The following is a 26068-nucleotide window of genomic DNA, read 5'->3' on the forward strand; positions in this document are numbered from 1 at the left end:
CCCTTTCTCTGCCCCACTTTAAAGCGGCTCCTGCAGCTCCTCCTCCGAGGAGGGTGGGCACCTGCGTGAGGGAGGCACCCCGGCAGTGAGAGGGGCCGCTGCCGAGGCCAGGGCTGAGACACCCCCAGGATGGCCCTGGGAACCCCGATTGCTTGGGATCACCATGTGCCCAGGGGTCTCAAATGCCCTGGGGTGGTCCATACACCCCGGGGACGCTGCCATAGGGGTCCTCTGTGCCCTGGGGGACTGTGCACCTTAGGGTCCCCACATGTCCTGAGGTCCTGTGTCACTGGGGGGACCCCTGAACCCTGGGGGCCTGCATATCTTGAGGGGTCCCCTGTGCCCTGCAGGCCTGTGTCCTATGGAGGTCAGTGTGTCCTGTGGGACTCTTGCCTTGAGGGGTCCCATCTGCTGTGGGGGTCATCCACACCCCCTGAGCTATCCACGCGCCTTGGGGACCCATGGGACCCTCTGCACTGCACGCTCCGGGCTGTCCCACGCACTGGCACTGGGAGGGTGCCATGGCCACGGCCCCAGGGAAGATGTTGTACAACGGGCTGGCATGGGACGCGATAGGAATCGTCAAAGGCACGGTTAAATGGGACGCTGCCGAGCCCGGCGCCGGAGGGAGCCCAGGCAGGCTGTGGGGACAGGGCCCATCTGACCATCATGTGCCTTCGCTCCGTGTTGATGCCTGGAGCCGCGCGGCTGCCAAAGAGCCATTCACAGCTCCACGGGCAGGCTGATCCCACGGTTATCCACTTCCGCTGGGAAGCCCTTCCCTCTGGCAGGCATGAAAATGGCTCAGCTGCACACACTGGGCATGGGGTCCCAGGCTGCCCCGGTGCCGAATTATGGGGATGGGATTCCATGGGATTTGGATATACCAGTGGGGAATGGAGCCAGGGCGGGCTGGCTTGAGACTCGGGGTCTGCACACCGAGCCCAGCTACATCCCCCCGGGAGGCAATACAGCAGCAACAGGGATTTATTCCATGTATTCACCATTACTCAGCAAAAAAAGGGAAAAAAGCTTTATGGGAACAAGGATGAGTTAAGGTTTGACTGTGGCTTACCTCACTCCTTGCTCTAGGTGAAGGTGAGAGAATAAAGGATAGACAAACAAAGAAGGGGGGAAAGATTTCTTCTCCAAACATAATTAAAAACTGAAAAAGCTGCTCCATGCACAATTCTAGTGGCACAGGGGACTCTCAGACCTTTGGAAGGTTCAGTGTAGTGAGGGTGCAGAGTGTTTTGTGGAGGGAAGGAAGCTCCAGGCTACGGGAAGCACAAAGGAGCTGAAGAAGAGGGCAGTAAAACCCCTCTGGGAATTAAGGACAAGAGCCAGGAGAACAGGGAGGGGAATAGGATGGAAATTGTGTGTAGAGGAGGCCAGAAGGGGACTAAGCTGCCATGGGGACAAGGGACAGCTGCTGTTGATTAGCTTGGACATGCTCAGACAGCCCTCGTCCCCTTTGAGAGAGGGGCCCTGGACAAGGCCCTTGGCTGTGGCCTCAGCCCCCCTCCCTGGATGGAGACCATGCCACGGATGCAGCCCCCTGCTCAGAACAGCCCATTCCCACAGCGAGTCCATCTGTGTGACTTTATTGGAGTACGACACAAACCGGGGGGTGACGCCGGAGGGGCTGGGGAGGGACACCCCGGCTCAATCCCAGTCGCCGTCGCCCTCGGGATTGTCCTCGCGGGGGGGCTCCTGGAACTGGATGTTGGCCAGCATGTCCCGCATGGCCGCCATCAGCCTGTTCACCCCCTGGTTGAGGTCCTGCGCCGCCCCGGCCTCGTCGTCCCCGTCGTGCCGGATGTCCCCCTACGAGAGAGCAGCACTGTGATGGCAGGGACGGGGACAGTGGTGCCAAATCAGCAGCAGGCTGCTGCCAGCAGCGGCTCCTGGAGCAGGAACACCACGGGGGAGCGGTGCACCCAAATCCCAGCGTGCACTCACCTGCAAGTTAAAATTTGGCAACAGCGAGCGGAAGAAGAGGGATAAAGTGCTTTCGTTGGAGGGATGGCTCGTCCTGCAAGACACAAGTGGCACCATGGTGAAGGTACAGCTCAGTTTGTGACTCCTCACTGGGATGTGGGCGGTGCTGGGGAACCATGGTGCTGCTGGAACCAGCCCTGAGGGAGGGAACTGAATTCCAATGAATTCAGGCAACTCTGAGCAAACCAGTCACTAAGAGCACAAGCAAGGGCAGGTTGGAAGGGGCTTGGAGCAGCCTGGTCTACTGGAAAAGGTCCCTGCCCATTGCAGGGGGTAGAATGAGATGAGCTTTAAGGTCTTTTGAACCCAAACCATTCCAGGATTCCATGATCTTACCAGCTCTGCTCTGAGTGGATTGGTGTGGAACACACACATGGCATCACCCCAACACCAGGACTGGCTGTATTTAAATTTCCATTTACCCCCAACCCTCCCAGTCAGCCGTGGCCTGGGTTTTCCCTGGCTTTTGCCCTATGGCTGGGAATGACCACTGTGGGAAGCAGCAGGACCAGTCCAGCCTGTAGCTGTGCCTGCCTGGAGCACCACAGCTCTTCCTCTGCCAAGGAGGAGGATGCCAGCACCGAGTGCCCGCGCGCAGCCTGGCCTGGGGCTGAGGGAACATGGCCGGCTGTGCCAGTGCAGGAGGTGGTACCTTTCTGGTCGGGTGTAGGAAACAATGGAATCCAGAGGAGGGAGGGGGTCAAACCCCATCACTGGCTGGGAGGTCACCTCCTGCAGGGAGAGGAGAAAGGAGGGATGAGGGAGAAAGGAAGGAATGAAGGCTGTGCATCCAGCAGCAGCAAACATGGGCACCCACAGAAGCCATGAGTGACGGGGTTAGGACCAGCCCAGCAGGGACACAAATGCCACCACAACACGTGCAGCCACAGCCCCTGTGGCCCATCAGGCCCCTCACCAGAGGCAGGGCTGCCGTGGCCTCCTTCATCTCCGAGAGGATGATGTGCCTGTAGATGTTCCTGGGAGCGCTCTGGTACCGGATCTTCCTCCTGAGGCGGGGAGGGGACAGAGCAGTGAGCCCTGAGCAGGCACATTCCCATTTCTGCTGCTCCAGGCGCAGTGTCAGCAGCTTCCCTGGCTCTGGGGGACAAGGCCATATTGGATGGAGCTGGCTTAGAGCGAGCCAAAGTGGGTGGGAGCTGCTGAGCTCTGGAGAAAGAGCAGAGAGCTCAGGAATGAGCAGATTGACCTTGGTTTAGGACACCTGAGAGCTCTCTCCTGTTTCTCAGCACTGGGAAGTGTTTCTAAGCTCTCACCTGCCCTGTGTGGCTATCCCTGCCCTTCCAGGCCATCCCTCCACCCTCTCCAGGATGTTTCCAGGGTACAGGTGACAGCCAAGCCTGGGGAAGGCAGCGCAGGATATGCAGTGCAGGTTCAGCTCCGCATTCCCATTTGTGAAAAGCATGGAAGAGCCACTGCCTTCCTGGCCCCATGATGTGACCTTCAGCATCAGACCAGCAGCTGTGGGGTTCTGAGCCTGCCCCAGACACTGGAACTGCTGCTGCCCAGGACAGACCCTCTGTCCCATTTTGTCCCCTGTCCCTGGCACAGGAACCCTGCCCTCCACCCTCTGTGCTCACTTGTGCTCAGCCTCCTGCACCAGCGCGTCCTGGGCGTCCACCATGCGCAGAACCTCGTGGACGTGGGGCTCCAGCCAGGCCATGACAGCCGGGTCCTTCCACAGGGCGTGTGTCCTGCCCACGTACAGGGATGTCAGCTGGTTCAGGGCGGGCGACTGGCTACGGGAGATGGCTGTTACTCACGGCACCCTCCTCCTCCTCCTGCTCCTCACAGGATGGCGAGGGCTCAGCTCTGCGCTGGCCTTCGGCGTGGGAACACGAGAGGACTCGCAGGCTCCTGCCTGGATATTGCCATCCACTTCACCATCCAGAACTTCTGCCTCCATCTATTTTTAGGCTAAGCAGAGCCATGAAATGAGGGAACACTGCCCTGGCCTGAGGGAGAGCCTTCGCACGCTGAGGAAGACCACGTGTCAAGGGAACGCAGACTGGTTGGAGACAGCCTGTCCTGGCAGGACACACAGGTCACTCTCCCTCCCTGCACACACCACCAGGCTCTGGGGTGAACTTCTGACCCGTCCACCTTGAGCTGAGGTGGGTCTGTCAGCCCGATCCAGAGGCCATTATGGAAATGCATTATCAAAAGGATTATCAAATGAGGCATTACCAAATGAGCCTACTCAGGGAACCCAAACAAGCTCCTCCATCAGCAGTCTGAGCATGCAAGATCCCCGCCGCCGGCAAAATCGATCCCTTCTCTTTGCTGAGAACATCTCCAGGCCTTACCTGATCTGGGCATTCAGCCCAAAGAAGGGGTGGGAGGCGACCCTGGCATCGGGCTGCACGCTGCAGTGATCCAACAGCGGCATCAGAACTGCAAGACAAAGGCAGAGAACTCGTCTGGAGCTGCAGTGAGGAGCAGTGTGGGATGAGGTCACTCTCCACTCCTCAGGGCCAGAACCCCCTGGGGCACCAACGAGGACACAAGGAGGGGGTGAGGACACTGCTGGTCCCTGTGCTCACAAGGGCATTATTTCAGTCACCCCAACGAGCAGCCTAAAAGATGTTTCCAGCCCCCACAAATTGAATCTCTGTTGGAGAGCTGGTTCTTCCTGCTGCACACACCCTCCCTTGGGCCTGAGGGCTGTGTGCTCCTTTCATGGACAGCAGCACCCACAGGATGAAAGGGAGAGTGATGGGCACCCATGGGGAGAGCACATCCAAAACAGAGCTGTGCCTTGGAGGGAGAGCCAAGGAGACTGGCTTGTCCTTGCTCTGGGCAGCCCCGAGGAGGTCAGACATCTCCCTGCTCCAATATTCCAGCTCTCACCCTCCCCCAGCCTGCTCACCCCTGACCATTGCTGGTGGAGGAGCATCAACTGCTCTGGGGAGGGAGGACAGAATCAGGGAATGACAGAACTGAAAGGTTGGAAAAGCCTCTAAGCTCATTGATCCCAACCACTCCTGCAGCACTCCCAAGACCATCCCAACCCATGTCCTCAGGTGCCATGTCCACATGGCTTCTAAGTCCCCCCAGGGTTGGGGACTCCACCCCTGCCCTGGGAAGCTGTGCCAGACTGGACAACACTTCTGGGAAAGGAATTGTTCCAAATACCAAACTTTGAGGCTGTTTCCTTTTATCCTGTCCCTGTTCCCTGGGAGCAGAGCCTGCCCCCCTGGCTGTCCTCTCCTGTCAGGGAGCTGTGCAGGACCAGAAGGTTCCCCCTGAGCCTCCTTTTCTCCAGGCTGAGCCCCCCGGCTGTCTCAGCTGCTCCTGATGCTCCAGCCCCTTCCGCAGCTCCGTTCCCTTTCCCGGACATGCTCCAGCCCCCCCGTGTCTGTGTTGGGGTGAGGAGCCAGAACTGCACTCTCCCCACCACCCTGGGCACTGCCGTTCTGCCCGACCGCTCCCGCTCTGACTCAGGGCTCCCTCCTCAAAGGCCCTTGGCAAATTCCTGCCTCTGCATCAGCCTGCCCGGAATCCAGTCCTGCCTGCCGGGAACGCAGTCCCGGCTGTCCCAGAGGAGGACAGTGACAAAGCCCTCACCGAGGATGGCCTCACCGGAGGGGACAGACTCACCGCTTGGGAACATGATGAGCGCGAGCTGGATGAGCCGGGCCGCTCGCTCCCGGGCCTGGCTCCGCTCCAGCTCCGGGCGCTCTTCCTGCTGGCTCAGGAAGAAATAGGCCAGTGGCACCGAGAAGGCAAAATTGGGCAGCTGGGAGAGATTCCGGTGACTCTGCAGGATCGGGGAGAGAGGTACTGAGAAGTGATGCTGTGCAGCAGAGCTGGGCTGTGCGGGGTCGGGGCTCTGCCTGCTGGGGTTAAGTGAGGTCCCAGCCGCTGGCTCGGTGCCCCCACAGCTGAGTGAGCAATTTGGAGTTCTCACAACTATTTGCAGGACCCAAGGATTACAGGAACCAACAGCCCAGCCTTCATGGATCATTCCAATTCCGCTGGGATGGCAGCTGGGCTGTGAGATCCCCTCCAAGGGGCTCACCTGGTGGGGAGCACCCCAGGCACCCATCCCCTCACGTGCTGGCCACTCACCTCCCACTCCTGGAAGAGGCGGGTCAGGAAGGTGTATTCCCGGGCCCGCAGGGACAGGAAGTCGATCAGCAGCAGCACACAGAGCGGGTCATTCTCAGGATCAAGGCTTGGGAGCAGGGCGAGAGAACAAACTCGGTGTCACAACAGCTGAGAGAGCTGCCCTGATTTCTGAGTCAAGCAGCCTCTCCCTGTGACATCCAGCGACTCGGCAAGTGGAGAGAAAAGGAACACGGTCGCTCCCGCATGGCCAGCGGGATGACACAGTGGTGCTCTGTGTCCCTAGAGGGGACAGTCCCCTGCCACCACCCAGGAGGAGGATCAGTGGCCACAAACTGAGTGGGCTGAAGCCACTGCCACACTTTGCTCTGCTGAGCCTCCAAGCTCAGCCACAGTTTGCCACAGTTTGGCAGTGACAGGCCACGCAGGGCCTCTCCTCACCCATCACCTCTCCATGGGCACCAGCACATCCCCAGCACAGATCCATGCAGCTCTAAGCGGTGGGAATGAGCCCACACCAAGCCCAGGAGCAGCAGAACCTGTCTGTGGTGACTGTCCCCCCAAACCCAGACACTCCACCCTCGGTGGAGGCCCCTACCTGAGGATGAGCTTGCAGAACTCCAGGGCTGTGCGGGGACAGCCCCTCTTCTCCAGGAACATCAGGTGCTTGAAGAGAGCCAGGAAGAAAGCCCTGCATGGGAACAGCAGCAGGACTTAGAGGCCAGATTTGGAAAGTATTTTGTGCCACTCAAAATAGGGGACACAGTTCATCAAGAGCTCTACACCCCCAAGCATCACATTGTGGTGTGGCATGGGGTGCCACAGACCCCCATGCTCCCATGTCTTGTTTTTGTTATCTTTTTGTGCAAGAACAGGGACAGAAAATTCACAACCCGCTCTGGAGACTGGAACCAAGACAAGTAAATCCCCCAAGTCCACATCCTGCCTTGTGCCAGGGGTGTGGGGTCAGTGACACAGAATGGGGAGGCCCAAAACCTGAACTGGTGATACAGGTCACTGATGGCACAAAGTATGTCAGCCAGAGGGGCTGAAATGTGAGCACCCTCCAGGTAGAGCAGTTTGGGAGAGATGGCTTGGGTCAGCTGACTGGAAAATTCCCAGAATAAAGTCACCTTTCCCAGCAGCTGCAGAGCTGGAGTTACATAAAGATCCAGGCTGGGAGGAGTGTGAGTGCTGGGGGTGATGGCTGGAAACACACAGCAAGGATTTTTGTGACCATTTTGGGCTAAGGGGTACTAATGGCAGGAGAAGGATATGACAGGGAGGGACAGTTCCTACTGCAGGAAGGCATCCCTTGGGAAAAGGGATTGCTTTCTGCAGAAGCTTCCATGCACAAGCTGTCTGTGCTCCAGCACCATCCCAGGAACCCCCAACAGAAAGGGACACTCAGGGGGCTCCCTGGATGAGCAGCAGTGGTGACTCTGGGTGGCTGTGGCCAAAGGGGCTCCAGCTGAGCCCCCCTCACCCCCTCAGCCCTGCTCACCTGTTCTCTGGGCGCCGGTAGTCCAGCCTGCAGGTCCCGCTGGTGAGGCTGAACACGGGGTGGAAGGCGCACTCCAGGCTGTACAGTGCCCGCTCTGGGGACAGCAAGGTCAGTGTCAGGGACAGGACAGGGACACCAGCCCAGCACAGCACTGCCCAGCACTCGGTTTAGCCCAAAAGACAGGAAACCAGCTCATTCCCAGCCCAGGCAGACACAAAGTTACTTCACACTGTGGTGGCAACAGGTACCAGGGCAGTGAGCACTTCCACGTTAGATCACACTCTGGGTGGGAAAAGGAACCATTCTGGGATTGAGGTTGGTCCAGGAAAAGCCAAGCTCCTGGCCTGCACTGCCCCTGCCAGGGAAGGACTCCTCACCTCACGCTTACCTATGAGATCCCGGGCCATCTCCTGGTCCTCCTGCATGCGGCACACGTCGCTGAGCTGCAGGAGGGAGTCCACGTGGTAGGGGTTCATCTGGAGCAGCAGCTGCACAAGGGCATTGCAAAGACTGTGTCATCACCAGCGGCTCAGGAATATGGTCACTGACCCAGGTACCTTCCAGCAGCCAGCTGTGTGACACACAATGCCAAGAGCTCCCTCAATCCCACCCTGCCAGATCCATCCCCAAGCTGGAAGGGCACAGGGAGCCCTGTCCCCACCACGTGCAGGATGGGAGCCCTCAAAGGCAGCCTCCCTTGGGCAGCTCCCTCCCAGCTTTTCCAGCAGAGGCCATGCCAGGCTTTGCTCATCTTCACTGTCCTCCTCCAGATCCCTCCCAGCTCCTCCATTTCCTTGGAAAGGAGAGAATGAAATGCAGGCACTGTTACAGGTTTGGGGCTTTTTATCTATCCCTCAACAGCTGTGAGCATTTGATCAGGTTTTGCATTCTCTGGATACTGAGAGGACATTTGGACACATTTCTTACAAATCCAGGAATCAGCAATAGTCATGGGTAATAATAATAATAAATAAATATTTATTCCAGGTTTCAGAAGAGAAGTTTAATCTAAAAGGTTTCTCAATTCACTAATTATATTACAAATAGGCTTTTCTCAAGTACCTAAAACCTCAGTTCAACAAAAAATACTGAAGCTACAAATCTTCTCACAGTTTAGTTTGGGGATTTTTTTCCTCCTGAAACTGAAAAAATAAAGCTTCCAAAGCTCCAAAAGTTTCCATCTGCAGGGTGGGGACCTGTGGGACCACCAACAGCACAAAGGCTGGATGTTCCAGGCTGGCCTAGCCCAGCCTGGAGCCACTTGCCTGATGCTTAACCTCTTCCTCAAGGGGTAAAACTCTTAAGCTCCTTTCCAGTCCATTTTTTGGGGGGACATGGAGCACTGTGATGGGAAAAAGCCAAGAAAAGGTCACCAAGGGTGACCTTTGGACCTACCAGCAAGTGCAGAAAAAACACTCACTGAACAAGAGGCTCCCCAAAAGTAATGTTTTATGTGCTGAAACCACAGCAACAAGACAGAGCTGGGCTCCAGCTATGCCAGGACTGTGGTGGCCATGGACAAACTTTCTGGAATTGCCAAATCCATCTGTTAAATCTCACCCTTGACAGAAAAAGGGAAGACCTCAAGCTGTACAAATGTCCTTAAATTTAGCCTGATCCCCTAAGAGGGTCAGAGCTTTCAGATTAAAACACCATGGAAAGCCTGTCCTGTGTGGGGGACTGAGCTCGAGCTGTCCTTGGGACACTCACTGCTGCACAGGAATTACCTTGGCTCACTTAATCCAAATCCCTCAATCCAGGCAGAACTGCTGAGCTGGAGAGAGCCCCACGGCCCTGAGCCGAGGGTGGGAAAGCAGAAGGAAGTAAACTTTATTTAGCAGACAATGGGCTCTTTAAAGAACATCTCCAGGGCATGAATCCCAGCTCATGTGGCCAGACCTTTCAGAGAAACATCCCTCAGTTATGGTTTAGTTGGGTGCAGAGCAATTTTGCTGTTGCTTATCACTCCAAACTATAAATGTTACCATACAGCTTAATGAGCTCGGACACGCATGAAGGACTCCCAACACAAAAGCCTGCTTTGCTGAAATACCAAGAAAAGACACATTTTTCATCCTTGCAGGAGTTTATAAATAGAACAGCTGTTAGTTTGGATTGCCAGTTCACGATGGGTTTATACAATATTCCTCCTTTCCCAGCTAAGAGCTGAGACAAGGGGGCTTTGTTCCCACCCTTCCAGCCAAACGGACAGTTCCTGTGGGTTCCTCTCTCAGAAGGTGACCTGGCACGTGCTTGGCAGAGCCACCAAGGCTCGGCCACCAGCCACCAGACCCTCCTCTGCACCAAGGAGGTCACTGGTTAGCAAGGCGACAGCACAGCTCAGCACTCAGCGCTGCCTCACACCACACAGAGGGACACAGGGCTCTACAGCCCAAACAACACTGGAAATAAATAATCCAAGGCTCTGCAGAGGGATCTGGACAGGATGGATCAAGAGGATGAGGCCAGAGGGATGAAGGTCAACATGGTGACATGTTGGGTCCTGCTTGTGGGTCACACCAACCCCATGAATGAAACAGGCTGGGGGAAAAGTGGCTGGAAAAGAACCTGGGGGTGCAGGAGACAGTGGATGGACATGATCCCTGGTGGGCACCTGGCCTGTGTCAGCAATGGTGTGGCCACAGCAGCAGGGCAGTGCTCATCCCCTGTGCTGGCATTGCTGGGGCACTTCCAGCCCTGGGGTCAGTTCTGGGTCCCTCACCCCAACACAAACATCAAGGGGCTGGAGCATCTCCAGGGAAGGGCAATGGAGCTGGAAAAGGGTCTGGAGCAGCAGAAACAGCAGAGGGAGCTGGGGTGGGGGGCTCAGCTTGGAGAAAAGGAGGCTCAGAGGGACCTTCTGGCTCTGCACAACTCCCTGACAGAAGGGGACAGCCATAGGGCAGGCTCTGCTCCCAGGGAACAGGGACAGCACAAGAGGAAACAGCTTCAAGCTGTGGCAGAGGAGATTCAGGTGGAATATCTGGAACAATTCCTTCCCCATAAGTGTTATCCAGCCCTGGCCCCAGTCTGCCCAGAGCAGGGGTGAATTCCCCATCCTTGAAGGGGTTTAAAAGGCATGCAGATGTGGCACCTGGGGAAAGGGTTGGGGTGGCCTTGGCAGTGCTGGGGGGAACAGCTGGCTTAGAGGCTTTTCCAACCCAAAGGATTCCACTGGAATGCACCAGCCCAGCTTCCCAGGGAAAGGGGCTGCAGGAGCACAGGAGGAACAGCACGACCAACCCAACGTACCACGATGTTGTTGGGGTCCATGGACTCCACAGCGTCCAGGAACTTGAACTGGACCTGCTGGTACTCACGGTGGTGCTCGAAGGTGAAGTGCTGCACCCCCCTCCGGGTGTCCAACAGCTGCATGGTGATACCTGCAGGGTGCAGGGGAGACCTGGGTACCCAAGAGAACCTCCCCTGCTCTCTCACAGCAACACTGGGTTCAGACACACACGTGTTTTTGGAAACTCACAGAGAATTCCACTCTTTTCCCCCCTCTCATGAGTTCGAGTCTCAAACCCACCCAAAAATCCCAGGCTGCTCATTCTCCTCAGGGATACTTCTCATTATCCATAAATTCTGCTGCAAAGATGGAAGCACCCATGCCCTGCTACCTCCAAAAGAGGGGGAAACAAACCCAAATCATAAGGTACAACTCCACAGAGCTCTCTGTTGAGGCAGGAGGTGTATTTCCACCTGAGGAGCAGGTCCCTATTAGATTCCATGCCCTGAGCAGCATCCATGTCACATGGGCCAAGGGCCAAGAGGGCAGGAGCAGCCCCAAAAGCCTCACCTGTCTTGCTGTAGCGTGGCCAGGTGTTCTTGGGAGCTGTCAGCCACATGCTGCGGACGTACTGCCGCTGCCTCTGCCTCGGCCTGGGGAGGGGAACACACAGCTCACAGCTTCTCTGCACTGACAGCACGAGGAGGATGAAACCATGTCAAAGGGAAAAATAAGATCCAGTGTCTTCCCCACAGAGAGCTACACTGAGCTGTGCCCAGAGCTCTGTTTGCCTCCAAGACACAACACACCTGTGCTCAGGCTTTGCCTTATGTGCACCATCTAGGCCAGCCAGTGCCTCCAGCATCTCCACTTCCAGAGCTTCTCTCCCTGTTTTTATCCCTGCCAAACCCTCAGCTGCCTCTGTGCTTCAAACAGCTTCCCAGGTCCAATTAGGAGAGCCCCACATCCCTCTGACTCATCTCTCTTCCCAGCAGGCCCTTCAAATGTCCACTGGATTAGTTTAAGCTGTACCCAAAAATGCAGTTTATTGGCTCAGGAGCAGCTCAGGATCAAGGCTACTCTGAGGGAGTCATGCCTCCTCAGAAAGGGATCACAGACTATCCTGAGGTGGAAAAGACCCACATGGATTATTAAGTCCAAGGCCTGGCCCTGCACAGGACAATCCCAAGGGACTGCAGTTTCTTCCTCAAGTACCAAATGCTCTTCCACAGACTCTCTCCCTCCTTCCACCTGCACTGCTCCAAGCTCAGGCCATTCTTGGTTTTCCAACCAGCTCATGGAAGTGGGGATTTTGTGGATGACAGTGAGCACAGTGCAGTGGATAAATGCAGACATCACACCCAGGGAGCAACAGGCTCCCTGGGCCCCTGGATACAAGGGGCATGAGATGCTGAAAGTATTCAGGGTTCACTTTCTATTCAGAGGCTCTGGAATGGCAACAAGGGACAAATGGTGGAGAAACACGAAATCTCTGTGCCTGCTCTCTGTGAACTTGAGTGAAAGGACTTTGAAGGGTGATTTGGAAATAAATGAGAGGGGAAGAGAGCAAAAGAAAAAGCAAATGCCAGTAAAAGCCTGGAGAAGTCTTTCCCCACCTTGTACATATCACAGAAAATATTCCTCTGTCCCAATAAGCAACTATTAAATGAGCAACACATCCTGAGCCTGGGATTACCTGTCCAGGTGTGGCACTGGAGACTACATGAGCCCTGCCAAGTGCAGGATAGACACACCTCCTCGGATTTGGAAAGGGTTTAATACCAAATTGTGGACTAACCTCTGGTCCCCAAGCACAGCACGAGCCCCAAAGTATCTCTTCAACTCATTCTCTGGATTCAAGTTTCTGAGAAGGTGGAAAGAAGAAAGAAAAGCCCCATCAGTTAAAAAGTGCCACACTCAAGTCTCTCCATCAACACCCAGCACACCGAAGTGCCTCTGGAAAACCCCCAAACTGTGAACACTCCCCACTGATCAGACACAGCATGGAGAAAGGAGACTGAAACTGCCAGCACTGGAAGGGAAAGCCCTGCTCCATGGACAGGCTTTCTTCCTGCCCCGCTCCAGAGCTGGGGAATACTGCTGCTGCCCTCTCCAGGGCAGCTGGAGCCTTAGCTGGGATCTTCCCGGGAGAAGCCAGGGCTTGGGAGCACAAGTGAATCCCATGCCAAGCATTACACACCAGGGCTACGGGCACCTCTGCCGAGGTTCTGAGGCTGGAAGGTCCCTTTGGAGACTAATCTGGTCCTGCCACCACTGCAAGCAGGCCTGGCAGCAGAGAATCCCCGTCAGAAGCAAACACAGCTCCCAGAGGAGCAGAGGGAGCAGGGATGTGCGCACCCATCCCAACCCTTTCAACCCAGGTGCAGAGCTCCTGGCCAGGTCACACTGGGAAGGCCCCAGGTCCGTTCCTCAGGGAGCAGCTATCCCCCAGAGCGAGGCCAGAGCCGGGGGGAGCCAGCAGTACCTGTGCTCCACGTAGAGCAGAGGCCGGCTGTCGGCGGGGACCCCGCCCTGGCTCTGCGGGGCCAGCCTGGGCTCCTCCATCCTCTCCAGAAGGCTCTCGATGTCCTCCAGGTCGTTGTCCTCCTTAAGAAAGGCAAAGCCAAGGCATCTGTTACAGGCTGAGTCACAGCAGCCTGCAGGTCACCCAGCACAGAGCACACCCAGCTGCCTCCCTCAGTGAGGGGCTGTGGCTCTTCAGAGAATCCCAGAATGGTTTAGGTTGGAAGGGACCTTAAAGCTCACCTCATTCCATGTCCCATGGGCAGGGACACCTCCCACTATCCCAGGCTGCTCCAAGCCCTGGCCAACCCAGCCTTGGACACTTCCAGGGATCCAGGGGCAGCCACAGCTGCTCTGGGCACCCTGTGCCAGAGCATCACCACTCTCCTCACAGGGAAGAATTTCCTCCCAATATTCCATCTAACCCTGCCCTCTGATAGTGGGAAGACAGTTTCCTTTGTCCTGACACTCCAGGCCCTATTTAAATATCTAAAATATTTAAATAACCAGCCTTCACCCTCTACTGTCCATGGAAAAACCAAGTTACTAAGCTGTGAGCCTCATGACAAGGTCTCAAACACTCACATGACTTTAATCCAAGTCTCCCCTTCCCCATTTTCCAACCACCCCAGGAATCCATCCAGCTACTCACATCCAACAGTTATATAACACTTTAACCCTGATTTCCCTCCATTTTCCCCCAACAAACAACAAGTGACACATTTCTTACGTGCCTGTTTCACATCCTCCTCATGATGTCCATGGGTGGAACACAGAATTCCATTCAGGACACCCAAGCAGCACTGCCAGGCTGCCTTTTCAAGCTAAATTTAGTCCCTGTGCATGGAAGTGCTGGAACAGAGGCTGTATTATCCCTCTTTGGCAAACCCAACTGCCTGGGTCTGGGTGTCCCCCCAGCCTCCAGCTGGCACATGTCCCTCTGCTGCTCAGTATTCCTGGATTGGGACAGGAAACAGGCTCTCCAGGAGGATTCTCCACCTCAGAAACTCACTCCTGAGTGGCATTCCCAGGGAGGAGGTGGCAGCTGGGTGCTGGCCCTGCTGTCATGGCTTAGCCATTCACTCCAGAATCTGATGGCTCAGGATGTTGAGGAAAGAATCTCCCTGGAGTGAACAGGAATGTTGGACTCCACAGTCTGGGAGGTCTTTTCCAACCTTAAGGATTCTGTAATTCTATGGACAGCTCAGACTCAAAGCTCAGCAGAAAACCAGCTGCCACCTGAACCTCACTCTTACTGAATTAAGGAGATCCATGACTTTAATTCATCTGCTACTTCCAGCTCTGGGGTCCCCAGCACTGGTCTCCCTACCCATGGCAGGGGATGGAAAGAGGTGAGCTGTAAGGTCCCTTCCAATCTAAACCATTCCAGGATTCCACGATCCTAAAGAGGCTTCTTTAACTTTAAAATTTGAAATGGCTTTTTTTTTTTGCCTTGAATCTCTCTTACAGTCACCTCAGAATTCCCACTTTGCCAGCCCCACTGGAGGAACCAGCCTGGTTCCTGACTCAGGACACACACACAGACATACCACAGTCTCTCCTGCTGAATTTTTCTTGGTTTTCCTTTTCTTTTTTTTCTTCCGTGGCTTGTTACTTGTTGCCAACTGCAAAGACAAAAGGAAGAGCTGTCAGCATTCCCTGGGGTGCCAGCTCCATGGCAAGAAGAGCATTTCCCACAGGGATCAGCACACTGAGGGTCCTTAAAAGAAACCAAAATTCACCCTTGAGTGTTTGTTAGTGGGTGGAAATCAAGACACATGGAGAAAATGGAGGAAAACACCAAAGATTCACAAAGGGTTAAACCCCAGCTGACTTTCACATCAATGTCTGAGGCTAAAAAACCAGGAGAGAAACAACTTTAGCTGTGTCAGGTGTGGAGGAAATGCTTCAGCCTCCCTCAGTCCCCAGGATAAGCTGCATTTCTGCTTTTCCAGGGTGCAGGACAGTTCCCAATTTCACTCCCATTTCCACAGAAACCAACACCTGACAAAGGCCCCAGTGCCAGGGTGCCTCTCCCCACAGATGCAGCTGCTTCAGCTCAGGATGTTGGCTGGGGGCATTCCCAACCCTGACTGGCACAGCTGGCAAGCACATTTCCAGGGTATAGCAATGGATCACAGCATCATGGAATGGTTTGGGGTGGAAGTGACCTCAAAGTTTATCTAGTTCCTACCCCCTGTCTAAGCAGGGACACCTTCCACTAGACCAGGTTGCTCCAAGCCTTGTCCTGGCCCTACCCCAGGGCCAGGGGGTAGCAGCAGCTCCCTGCCCAGGGCTGCCATGTCCTACCTGGAGCTCTGGGAGCAGCCACAGGTGTGTCCTGCAGTGCTGGCACAGCAAACTCACCAGGTCAGGACCCCTGGAGCCACTGCTCACACAGGGACACACGACCCAGAGCACTCACAGCCCCTGGGCTGGCAGAGGCCACCGGCACAGCTGGAATGCACAGACAGTGGACTTTGCTCCTCTGCCACCCAAACCAGGGACACAAACCCCAAATGCACAGCAAACAAGTGAGACTGAGGGCCAACCCCCTTTTCTCCCCCAGCCCTCTTCTCTGGTGAGATCTGGGCAGGCCTTGCCATGGGAAATTGTTAATTAAATGCCCCTTTCCTTACAAAATCCTGCAAGGAGACACTTCTGGGCTGATGCAGACCACAGGAGGAACCTTGACATCCAATGACAACAAATCACTAAAGGCAAGAAGTGGTTCAGTGCAGCTTCACTGCTGTTTCAGTGTTCAGCTCACACTGCTTGAAGTCCTCACATCCCCCGTTCCAAAACAAATGCCTCCCTGAGACCACTCCTCCCTGGCCTGACCTCAGTGCTCATGTGGACACAGCACAACGCCTTCCTCAGGTGCCTCCTCTCTGCAGCTGGAAAATCCCTCTGGATCCCACACACAAGCCCAGCCCCCAGCACCAAGGTGCTCACCCTCCCCAGATGTGAGTTCCCAGGCTGAAGCTGTGTCCCTGCCCTGCATCCCTGGCAGCAGTTACCGTTCTGTCTGGCTGCTGGGCCTCCTGCCCCTCTCTGTGTCCATCACCATCTGCCTCCGAAGGGCTCACAGCCCCCTCCTTGCTCCTGTCCCTGCTCCCCCGGGGGCTCCCTGCTGCCGTGTCCTGCTCGCTGAGCCGGGTGTCTGCTCGCTCCTCTTCAGCCACCGGCTCATCCTCCGACTCCTCAGCTGGGATCTGCAAACACAGGCACAAGCTGCAGGCATAGAATTCCCCACGGATCTGCTCCAACGCTCCTCCTGCACACAGATGGAGGTTTGGACACCCCTCGTGTCCAGCGTGTCACCCAGCAGCTGCCTGGACAGTCCGGACAGGGAGGGGAGCACAGGACCCCCATGGTGTGTCCCCTCACCCCACGGACTCTGCTCTTCCCCTGGAAGAGCTTCCAAACCCAGCCTTGCCTCTGCTCACACAGCCAGGCCTCGGGGAAGGCCAGGGAATGCCTGGGGCTGCAGGAGGTGTCTGGAGAGCAGGACGGGGCTGTGTCACCCCAAGGACCCAGCAGTGCCACCAGGGCCCATCTGACATCCAGCACTGGGATCCTGCAGTGCTGGGAAGGTGGCAGGGATGTTGCTAAAAACATTTTCACCAGTCCAGCTCTGACAAGACCCAAACCCAGCGTCCCCAGGCCTCTCTCCCATTTCCTCCCAGCCCAGCCCCAGTTGCTGCCCCCCACCCTTCCCACTCAGCACCCAGACCGATCACCCCCACCCCAAACACTGACCCCAAATCACTGCCGTGCACACTGCCACCTCTGCCACCCCCACTGTGAGCCCCCCTCAGTCACTGCCCCCCTCCAGTCACCCCCAAAGCCCGTCAGCCTCTGCCGCAGGTCACTGTCACTCCAGCCACGCCAGTGACTGTCACCTCAGCTGTCCCCCAAGTATGTGTCCCCAGCAATGTCCCCGACTGCCCACCCAGCTGTCACCCCCAGTCACTGCCCCCCAGTTATCCCCCCAGGAACTGTCCCCCAGTCCCTGCCACCCCAGCCGCTGCACCCGGGGCCCCCCGGCTTTGCCCCCCTCACCAGCTCGAAGCGGTTGCTGACGCCGGCGCGGGACGTCCCGCGGGGCCCTTTCCCGGGAGCTGGCGGCGGCCCCCCTTCCCGGGCGTGCTCCGGGCCCGGGTCGAGGCCGAGGCCGAGCTCGCCCAGCCCCGGCCCCTCCTGGCCCCGCTGCTCCCCCCGCAGCCGCCTCAGGGCCCGGCGCGACATCACCCCCGCCCGCTCCGCGCCTGCGCCCACACTGCGCCTGCGCGCCCGCCGCGCGCCGGCCCCGCCCACTCCCACCGCGCGCATCCATTGGCTGATGCTAAGCAGGCCACGCCCCTGCCGCGCCGCGATCTCTGTCGCGCTCCGCGCGTGAGATGTGTCCCGGAGCGGGGACACGGAACGGGACACGGGCACGGCCCCGGGACACGGCTGGGGACCGAGGGACGGGCTGGGGTGGGCCCGCCGCTGGGAGCGCGCAGGGAGTGGGGAGGGGGGCGTGGGAATGGGGAGCGGGGTGTTCCCGCGGTGCTGTGCGGGGTCACGGGTGGGCACAGCCCCGCGGGGAGGAGGGATGGCGGTGGGAGATGCGCACGCTGAAACGGAGTGTCCCCATCCCCGGTCCCCTCACAGCCCGCAGCACCCTTCACCCCGCTCCCCATCCACTCAGGAGCAGCCACGCGGCCCCAGGGCAGCCCAGCGGTTTATTATGGAGGGGTCGTACAGAACAGCCATGCCAGCCCAGGGCACCGGGCACCCCGGCACAGCCAGGGCTTGGCACAGAAGCGGGGCCGGGGGGCGAACGCAGGGGCTGCGGGTGTCCCACAGCAGAATCCATCCCCCAAGAGCTGCCCCGCAGCGGGATCCGTCCTCCCGGGGGGTTGCGGGTGCCCCACAGCAGGATCCATCCCCTCGGGGGCCGGTGGCAGGGACACAGAGGGATGGCAGGGACAGCGGGAACGGCTCCTTTTGCCCCTCGGTCCATAATGTATATAAATATAGAAGCTGTGTGTATCCATCCTATGTATATATGTACATCGGGGCGCTGTGCCGGGGTGATGACCGGCAGCCCCGCGGGGACCGTCACTTGAGCCACGCGTCGCTGTAGAGGGAGCGCGCCTTGGCGTGGCGCCGGGACGCGGCGCTGGCGTTGAGCACGGCCACGCTGCGGCGGCTGGAGCTCACCACGTCCGTCACGAAGCCGGCGCAGTCGGAGCACACGTCGCGCAGCACCGAGCCCTGGGCGTAGATGTGGGGGAATTCCTCCTCCACCCGGCGCCAGCACGGCCCCGAGAGCGAGCTGCGGCACAGGGCAACCCCGTCAGCCCCCGCCGGCGGAGGAGGAGGAGGAGGGGAGCGGGAGGAAGGCTCGGGACTCACTGGAAGGGCTCCCTCCGGCGCAGCGGCGGGGCTTTGGGCAGCAGCGAGCCTGGCAGGCTCTCGAAGCCCAGCGCGTAGACGGGGATGTGAGCCAGCTTCTTGGAAGGCATCTTCATCTGCGGAATGCGGGAGTCAGGGCGGGACAGCGACAGGGACAGGGATGGGATAGGACACGGCTGGGATAGGGATAGGGCACACAGGGGTGGGGATGGCTCAGAGATAGGTACGGTGACAAGGCGGGACAGGAGTGGAGTGGGATGGGGCAGGGACAGGGAGAAGACGGGGCAGGAGAGGGGCAGGGACACAGTGGCACTGCCCAGAGCCTGTCCCTTACCTTTAGACTGCAGGAGCTACAGACAGACCTGGGGACACAGAGAGAGGTGGGTGAGAGGGCCCATCGTGGGGACCCTGCTGCTCCCCTCCCAGCCCCGTGACACGGCCCTGCATGGCACAGCTTGGCACAGTTTGGCACAGTTCGGCACAGTGCTCACCGCTTGCAGAAGAAACACGACGTGGGCCAGGAGAAGAGAGGAAACTTGGCCCTGCAGCAGCAGCAGACCTGTGGGCAGAGCAGGGTGAGCTGAGGGTGGGTGGGTGGGGACACGTGGCCCCCAGTCCATCCAGCCCCCATCCCCATTCCCACCTTCCCCCTCCGCAGGCTGCTGTAGAGCTCCTTGCTCTGCAGGAACTTCTCCATCTCAGCCTTGACCAGCACCCTGCGCACGTTGATCATCTCCTCCACAGTCAGGGCCAGGCTCTCCACAGGGTGGCTGAACTCCTGTGGGACAGGGGGGATGTCACACTGCACTGTGGCACAGGGCACGGTCCAGAGCACTCCTGTGCCAGGGCAGAGCCTCTGAACATGGGCAGAGCATCCCTGGCACAGGCAGAGCACCCCAGAAGAGGCAGAGTATCTCTGGCACGAGGACCCACCCAGCCACCATGTGTCCTCGAGCCAGGCTGCCATGTGCCCATGGTCATGTTTGCCTGGTGTCCCCAGCTCCAGTGCTCCCAGCTGGTGTCCCCAGAACCCACCAGCCAGAGGTGCTTGGAGCTGCTGGCAGGGCCAGCGCCGGATCCATCCTCTGGCCTCTCCTCCAGGGCGCCGAGGGCAGCCCGGGGCAGTGCTGGGCCATCTGGCAGCGGGTGGCAGCTGGCAGGGACGGAGCCTGCAGGGAGGGACAGGGAGGCCGTGGCAAGGACGTGTTGCCTGGTGCCACCACCGCTGACAGGCATGGCACAGACCCCCTGGAGACAGGCTCATGGGGACCCCCGGCAGTACCTGAGCGGGGACGGAGCTCGGGCTGCAGTGGCTCTGGGTCCCTGGGCACAGCCTGGTCACCTCCCAGCTGGCTCTGCAGCTGTGCCAGGTCCTGCTCCGAGAAGGAGCGATCCCGCTTCAGCGGCACCTCTGTGGCCGGAGAGTCCTCGTCCTGCAAGGCCATGGGTACCGTGGCACCAAGGGCACCCCGGCACCCCCCGTGCGTCCCCACCTCTGCAGGTTCTCCCTTGCCTCGGAGAGGTTCATCTCCTCCATCTCGGCCAGGGTGGGCGCCTTGAGCAGGACGCGTGGCCGTGGGCGCGCGGGCACGGCGCTGGCCGGGCACCGGGACAGCTCGAGGCAGGAGCTGGAGCTCAGGCGGCCGGCGCAGGCGTGTGGGATGCAGGGCAAGGAGCTGTATCCTGCGGAGGGACAGGCTCAGCGCCCTGGGGATGTGTCACCTGGGACAGGTGACACAGCACAGCGGGGAGGGGACATCGGTACCTTTCTGCTCCACAGGCCGGAGCTTCCGCTCCTGCCTGATCTCCTCCAGGATCTTCTCGTGGAGCGTCCTCTGCTTCTGGGGCAGCGGCCGCAGCCGCCGCTCTGATGCCTGTGGGATGCACGGATGGGACCTCAGGCACGGCCATGGCTCAGGAATGGCACCCATGGGAGCCACCAACACTGTCATGCCAGGGAGGTGGCCCGGTGCTGGCACTCACCTGCTTCAGTGGGGGCCGGGAGCGGATGAAGTCCAGTATGAGCTCGTGGGCATCTTTCTTCACCCGGGGGGGGATGTCTCCATCCACCTGGGGAGGGCAGGGGGTCAGTGCTGGGCTGGAGAGTGGCAGGATGGAGGGTGAGGGGCTGGCACGGTGGCCACGCTCACCATGACCTTGCGGAGTTTGTAGTTGCGGGCACGGATGTCCTGCATGAGCATCTCGAAGGGCGTGAGCTGGTACTCGGTGGGCAGAGGGTTGAACTGCTTCTCCTGCACCTTCTTCAGCTTCACACCGTGCCGCAGCTCCCGCATCAGCTGCACCCAGAGCCGGGCCTGGGGGGACACACGGACACGGGGTCAGCACCCACCCCTGCCCAGCACAGCCCCCGTGCCCTGCCACGCTGCCGTACCCAGTCTGTGTTGCGCAGGTTCCCCAGCTCCGCCGCTGGCCGCTCCTCCTCTTCCTCATCCTCCTTCAGCTTCTGCAGTAGCTGTTGAGGCACAAGATGCTGTCACCTTGTCCTGGTGGCGCTGAAGGTCCAGCCAGGACTGTGCCAAGGGGCTGCAGCACTGAGGTGCACCCCAATTCCTGATTCCCAGCCAGCATAGCAGTCTGGGAGAGCCTGCACGGCCAAACACCGGCACCAGCAGCCCTGCCTGGGATGGGCAGAGGGGGCACCGCAGCCTCCCCAGTCCATTGTCCCTGCAGGCAGTTTCCTGGGCAGGGCCGTGGTGCCGGCGGGCACCCTCGCTCACCTCCTTGGCATCGCGGATCTTGGCGAGGAAGGCCATGAGCTCCACGGTCTCTGCGAAGAGGGCTCGGCACACAGCCTGGTAGTGCGCGGGGGCGCCGGCGGGGTCGGCCAGGCGGGCGGCGCAGCAGCGCATGGCCTGGCCGAAGGTGCGCACGGAGCGAGGCGGCCCCTCGCCCCCCTCCTCCTCCTCATCCTGCCCCCCATAGCCCTCGTCGGCCGTGGCGCAGCCGCTGTCCTCCGAGTCGCTGTTGGTCATCAGGTCGATGAGCTGCTCCAGGCGCGGGCTCAGCTCCCGCTCCTCGTTCTCGTCCAGTCCCCAGTCCAGCGCCCGGTACACGGCAAAGCCCAGAGACTGCACCATCTGCGGGGGACAGCAGGAGACCTGGCACCACCTGTCCCCGACCCCTCCTTGATGCTGGGTCCCGTCCCAGTGACCCCCGGGTGAGGGGGCCAGGCGGCCGTGCCCAGCCCATAGCGGGCTGCGATGGCAGACGGGGCAGGTCACCGGCCCCCACGTACCTGGGCTTCGGCAGAGGGCGTCAGCAGCGCGGGCAGGTCTGGGGGAGGAGGGCAGAGTCACCACTGGTACCCACGGCCCCGTGCTGAGTACCCCACCCCGCATCACCCAGGGATGTGGTACCCACCCACTCCAGCCGTGGGACCCCCGCCCTGAGCTGCTCACACCCCCTGCTGCTCCTCCCCCCTTCCCTGGCTCATCCTGTGCTCTCCCAGTCCCAGGGCATGGCTCCCAGGGACAGTGGGCCCTGCACGTTGAGCCCTGCGATCACACCGTGCTGGCACAGCCCTCCCAAAGGGCACATTGAGGGGGCACAAGCACCCATGTACCCCTCACGGTGAGGGCTGGAGGGAGCTGAGAGCTCTGTGTGCATGAGGAGATGCCCCCTGCACCCCTGTGGGATGTGGGCACCGGCAGTGTGGACACCAGGAGTGTGGGTACAGCAGCACAGGCACCAGCAGCGTGGGGACTGGCAGCCACAGCTGGAGCATGGCACACACGGGGAGCCCAGGACATGCTTGTGGGCAGCTTGAGCCCTCCTGGCAGCTGCAGGAAAAGGAACACAAGTGGCCTCTGCAGTGTCCCCAGGGCTCCCAGCTCCGCTTCCCTCATTAGCTCTGCATTGAGCTGATCAATGCGGCAGCCACCAGGATGTGCCAGTCGTGTGCCAGCCGTGTGCAAGGTAGGAATGGACAGGAAAGGCAGCACTAGTGGTGGCCCTACCGTCGTGCCACACACAAGCCATCAAAAAACCATCAAAAAACCATGTCCTGGACTGTGCCCGGCTCCCACTGCAGCACCAGCCCTTGTGATGCCACCTGGTGAGTCCCAGCAGCTCCTGCCAGTCACTGGGGCACAGTTGAGGGGGGAATTCCCATAGGATGGGGGATTGGAGCGGTTCCAGAGGGTGCTGCTGGCTCACCCAGCCCGGATCCAGCCCTGTGCCCTGGCAGAGCTGCACTGCCACCTGCAGTGGCACCCAGAGGCACCCGGAGCCCTCCCAGCCCCAGGCTTCACTGTGAAGGCTTCTCTGGTTCATCCCTGGGGAGATGGCTCAGGTTGGCACAGAAGCAACCCAGGAGCAGGAGGTGGCACAGTGGCACTGGCAGGTGACACCGGCTCCAGCCCTGCGGTGGCTCAGGGCAGGGCGTGGGGCCATCCCATGCAGGACCAGTGGAGCCGGTGTGGCCACGCCATGCCCGGCTGCCACGGGCACGTGCCATGCCTGTGCGTGTCCCTGCCCTGGGCATGGAGCCACCTGATGCTCCCTGGCGTCTGCTCAGCCACCAGGACCGAGGACACACGGTGACCCCGCCGTGTCCCTGCCCAGTGTGGGCACACAGCGACCCCACGACACCAGGTGCCATCCCCGGTGGCCTCGCTGTGGGGCAGGACAGGTGGAGGCGCCGGCCGAGCTCCAAGTGCTCCTCGTGGCGTCCGGCCACCCGGTGTCACTGCTGGCAGCCAGCCTGGTGACACCCGGAACCGTCACAGCCATACCTGGCAGGGCGAGCCACCTGTGGAAGGATGGCTGGGCGGGCAAAGGTCAGGGATGGGGCTGTCCCGTGTGCCACTCCCAGGGCCTGGAGTGGGGGACAAGGTCCCCTGCGGTGCAGATGGGGGTGACGGGTGCCGTGGATGTGCCGTGTGGGTGTCTGTCCGTCTGTCCTTGCTGTGTGTCCTGCAGCCCCGTGGTGGGTGCCAGGACCACGAAAACACCCACACCTGGCTCCAGCCTCCCTGGGTCACCCAGTGCTAGTGACCTTGTTGGTGCCACTGCCAATACCAGTGCCACACCAGTCCAGACCCCCAAGTCACCAGCCCACCCCCGCCCCCAGGCCCCAGGGCACCCCTGGCACGGATACCGGCAGTGCTGGTGCCAGTCCCCCTGCCAGGGCCGGGGCTTGGGGCTCACCCTCGTCCCTGCTGGTGCCACCTTCCCGCTCCCCGGTGCTGGGACCGACCCTTTTCCCTGTCCTCACAGTCTCTCTGGTGACCCCCTGCACTCTCCCCTGCTGCCGGTGCCTCGATGCCTGCTTCCCTCTCTGGCGCCACTTCGGCCCATCTGCCTCTCCGGTACCGGTTCTTCCCCGCCGGGGCCTCTGCGGGTGCCCCCCCGCTGCCGATACCCCCAGTCCCTCCGCGTCCCCGACGCCGGTGCAGCACCCCCTGCCGGTGCCGGTAAGTCCCGGTGCCGGTAAGTCCCAGGTGCCCGCTCTTTGTGCTGGTAAGTCCCGGTGCCCCGGGTCCCGGTGCCGAGAAGTCCCGGTGCCAGTAGGCACCGTAGTCTGCTCCCGGTGCCAGCAAGCACCGGGGCGGGTAAATCCCAGCGCCTCGCTCCTTGCACCAGCAAGCCCTGGTGCCGGTAAGTCCCGATACCCCGGATCCCGGTGCTAGTTAGCCCTGGTGCCGGTAAGCTCTGGTGCCACCCGTGCCGGTAAGTCCCAGTTTCCCGTTCCTTGTGCTGCTAAGCTCCGGAGCAGGAAAGCCCCGGTGCCGGATCCCAGAGCCGGTAATCTCCGGTGCCCCGCTCCCGGTGCCTCGCTTTCGGTGCCGGTGAGCCCCGGTGCCCCGCTCCCAGCGTCGGTAAGCTCCGGTAAGCCCCAGCGTCAGTGCGTCCCAGTGTCGCGGGTGTCGGTGCCGGTAAGCTCCCCTAAACCTTGGTAAACCCGGTGCTCCGCTGCAGCGGTGCCGATAATTCCCAGTACCGGCAAACCCTGGTGCCCGCTCCCGCTGCCCGTAAGCCCCGGTGCCCCGGTGCGCCCCGGTAAGCCCCAGCAAGTCCTGGTGCCCGTAAGCCCCGGTAAACCCCGGTAAGCCCCGCTTGGCGGTGCCGTCCCGTCCCCCCCCCGCGCGGGCGCCGCCCGCTCCCGCCCCCCCCGGCGGCGGCGGCCCTCACCGTGGTTTCCCGTTCCTTGTGCTGCTAAGCTCCGGAGCAGGAAAGCCCCGGTGCCGGATCCCAGCGCCGGTAATCTCCGGTGCCCCGCTCCCGGTGCCTCGCTTTCGGTGCCGGTGAGCCCCGGTGCCCCGCTCCCAGCGTCGGTAAGCTCCGGTAAGCCCCAGCGTCAGTGCGTCCCAGTGTCGCGGGTGTCGGTGCCGGTAAGCTCCCCTAAACCTTGGTAAACCCCGGTGCTCCGCTCCAGCGGTGCCGATAATTCCCAGTACCGGCAAACCCTGGTGCCCCGCTCCCGCTGCCCGTAAGCCCCGGTGCCCCGGTGCGCCCCGGTAAGCCCCAGCAAGTCCTGGTGCCCGTAAGCCCCGGTAAACCCCGGTAAGCCCCGCTTGGCGGTGCCGTCCCGTCCCCCCCCCGCGCGGGCGCCGCCCGCTCCCGCCCCCCCCGGCGGCGGCGGCCCTCACCGTGCGGCGGGGCGGGCAGGCGGAGGGAGCCGTCGGCGCGGAGGCGGATGTCGGCGGTGCGGAGCGGCGCGGGGGCGACGGGGGCGGCGGCGGCGGCGCGGCAGCCCTGGAAGCAGAGCGCCCAGGCCTGCTCCTCGTTCAGCGGCTGCTCGTAGCACTTCAGCACCTCCTCCAGGGACAGCTCCCGCGGCGGCCCCGCGCCCGCCCGCGCCATCGCCCCATCCCGCACCGCCGAGCGCGGGCGGGGCGCGCCGGGCGGGGGAGACGGGGCGGGGCGGCGCGGGGCCACGCCCCAGCAAGCCACACCCACACCCGCTCCTCATCAGCACCGCTGGGCGCGCGGAGGGGCGGGGCCAGGAAGGGGAGGGGCGGGGCTGTGGAGAGGCTCCGCCCTCCGCGCCGACACCGGTACCGGCACCGGCACCGGCCCCGCCGCAGGCGCCCGCCGGGAGGGGCCGCGGTGGCGCCGGGGGGCACTGGGCGGCTCGGGACGGCGTGGACCGGGCGGTTCGGGATGGCACCGTACAGTAACGGTACGGTACGGCGGGGCACGGCACGGCGCGGTGAGCTCGGTACGGCCTGGCATGGCACGGTATGGCACGGTGTGGCGCGGAACGTTACAGCACGGCTCGGTACGGTGTGACATGGCTCGGTATTGTTTGGCACAGCTTGGGACAGAATGGGATGGGGCAGCAGTGTGTGGCA

General features: G+C 60.6%; 2 protein-coding genes across 2 annotated transcripts; both read right to left on the reverse strand.

Moving 5' to 3' along the window:
• Positions 1-1588: 1588 nt before the first annotated feature.
• On the reverse strand, positions 1589-17613 carry TCF25 (transcription factor 25). Its single transcript, XM_041484445.1, has 18 exons — positions 17412-17613; positions 16367-16561; positions 14897-14971; positions 13309-13430; positions 12622-12687; positions 11394-11476; positions 10844-10974; positions 7980-8079; positions 7592-7685; positions 6686-6778; positions 6091-6196; positions 5620-5779; positions 4326-4413; positions 3600-3758; positions 2918-3008; positions 2654-2733; positions 1963-2035; positions 1589-1827 (listed from the first exon to the last, which is right to left on the reverse strand). The coding sequence occupies exons 1-18, from the start codon at positions 17595-17597 to the stop codon at positions 1666-1668; spliced, it is 2064 nt and encodes a 687-aa protein (XP_041340379.1). The 5' UTR covers positions 17598-17613; the 3' UTR covers positions 1589-1665.
• Positions 17614-18058: 445 nt separating this feature from the next.
• Positions 18059-25386, reverse strand: SPIRE2 (spire type actin nucleation factor 2). Its single transcript, XM_041484328.1, has 15 exons — positions 25364-25386; positions 22009-22046; positions 21491-21850; positions 21145-21225; positions 20903-21067; positions 20736-20822; positions 20518-20626; positions 20266-20435; positions 20035-20185; positions 19788-19921; positions 19396-19530; positions 19244-19311; positions 19087-19114; positions 18753-18868; positions 18059-18672 (listed from the first exon to the last, which is right to left on the reverse strand). The coding sequence occupies exons 3-15, from the start codon at positions 21848-21850 to the stop codon at positions 18456-18458; spliced, it is 1821 nt and encodes a 606-aa protein (XP_041340262.1). The 5' UTR covers positions 22009-22046; positions 25364-25386; the 3' UTR covers positions 18059-18455.
• Between the last annotated feature and the right edge of the window lie 682 nt (positions 25387-26068).

Source organism: Pyrgilauda ruficollis, unplaced genomic scaffold, assembly GCF_017590135.1.
Source record: "Pyrgilauda ruficollis isolate IOZ18807 unplaced genomic scaffold, ASM1759013v1 scaffold117, whole genome shotgun sequence".
Lineage (NCBI taxonomy): Eukaryota > Metazoa > Chordata > Aves > Passeriformes > Passeridae > Pyrgilauda > Pyrgilauda ruficollis.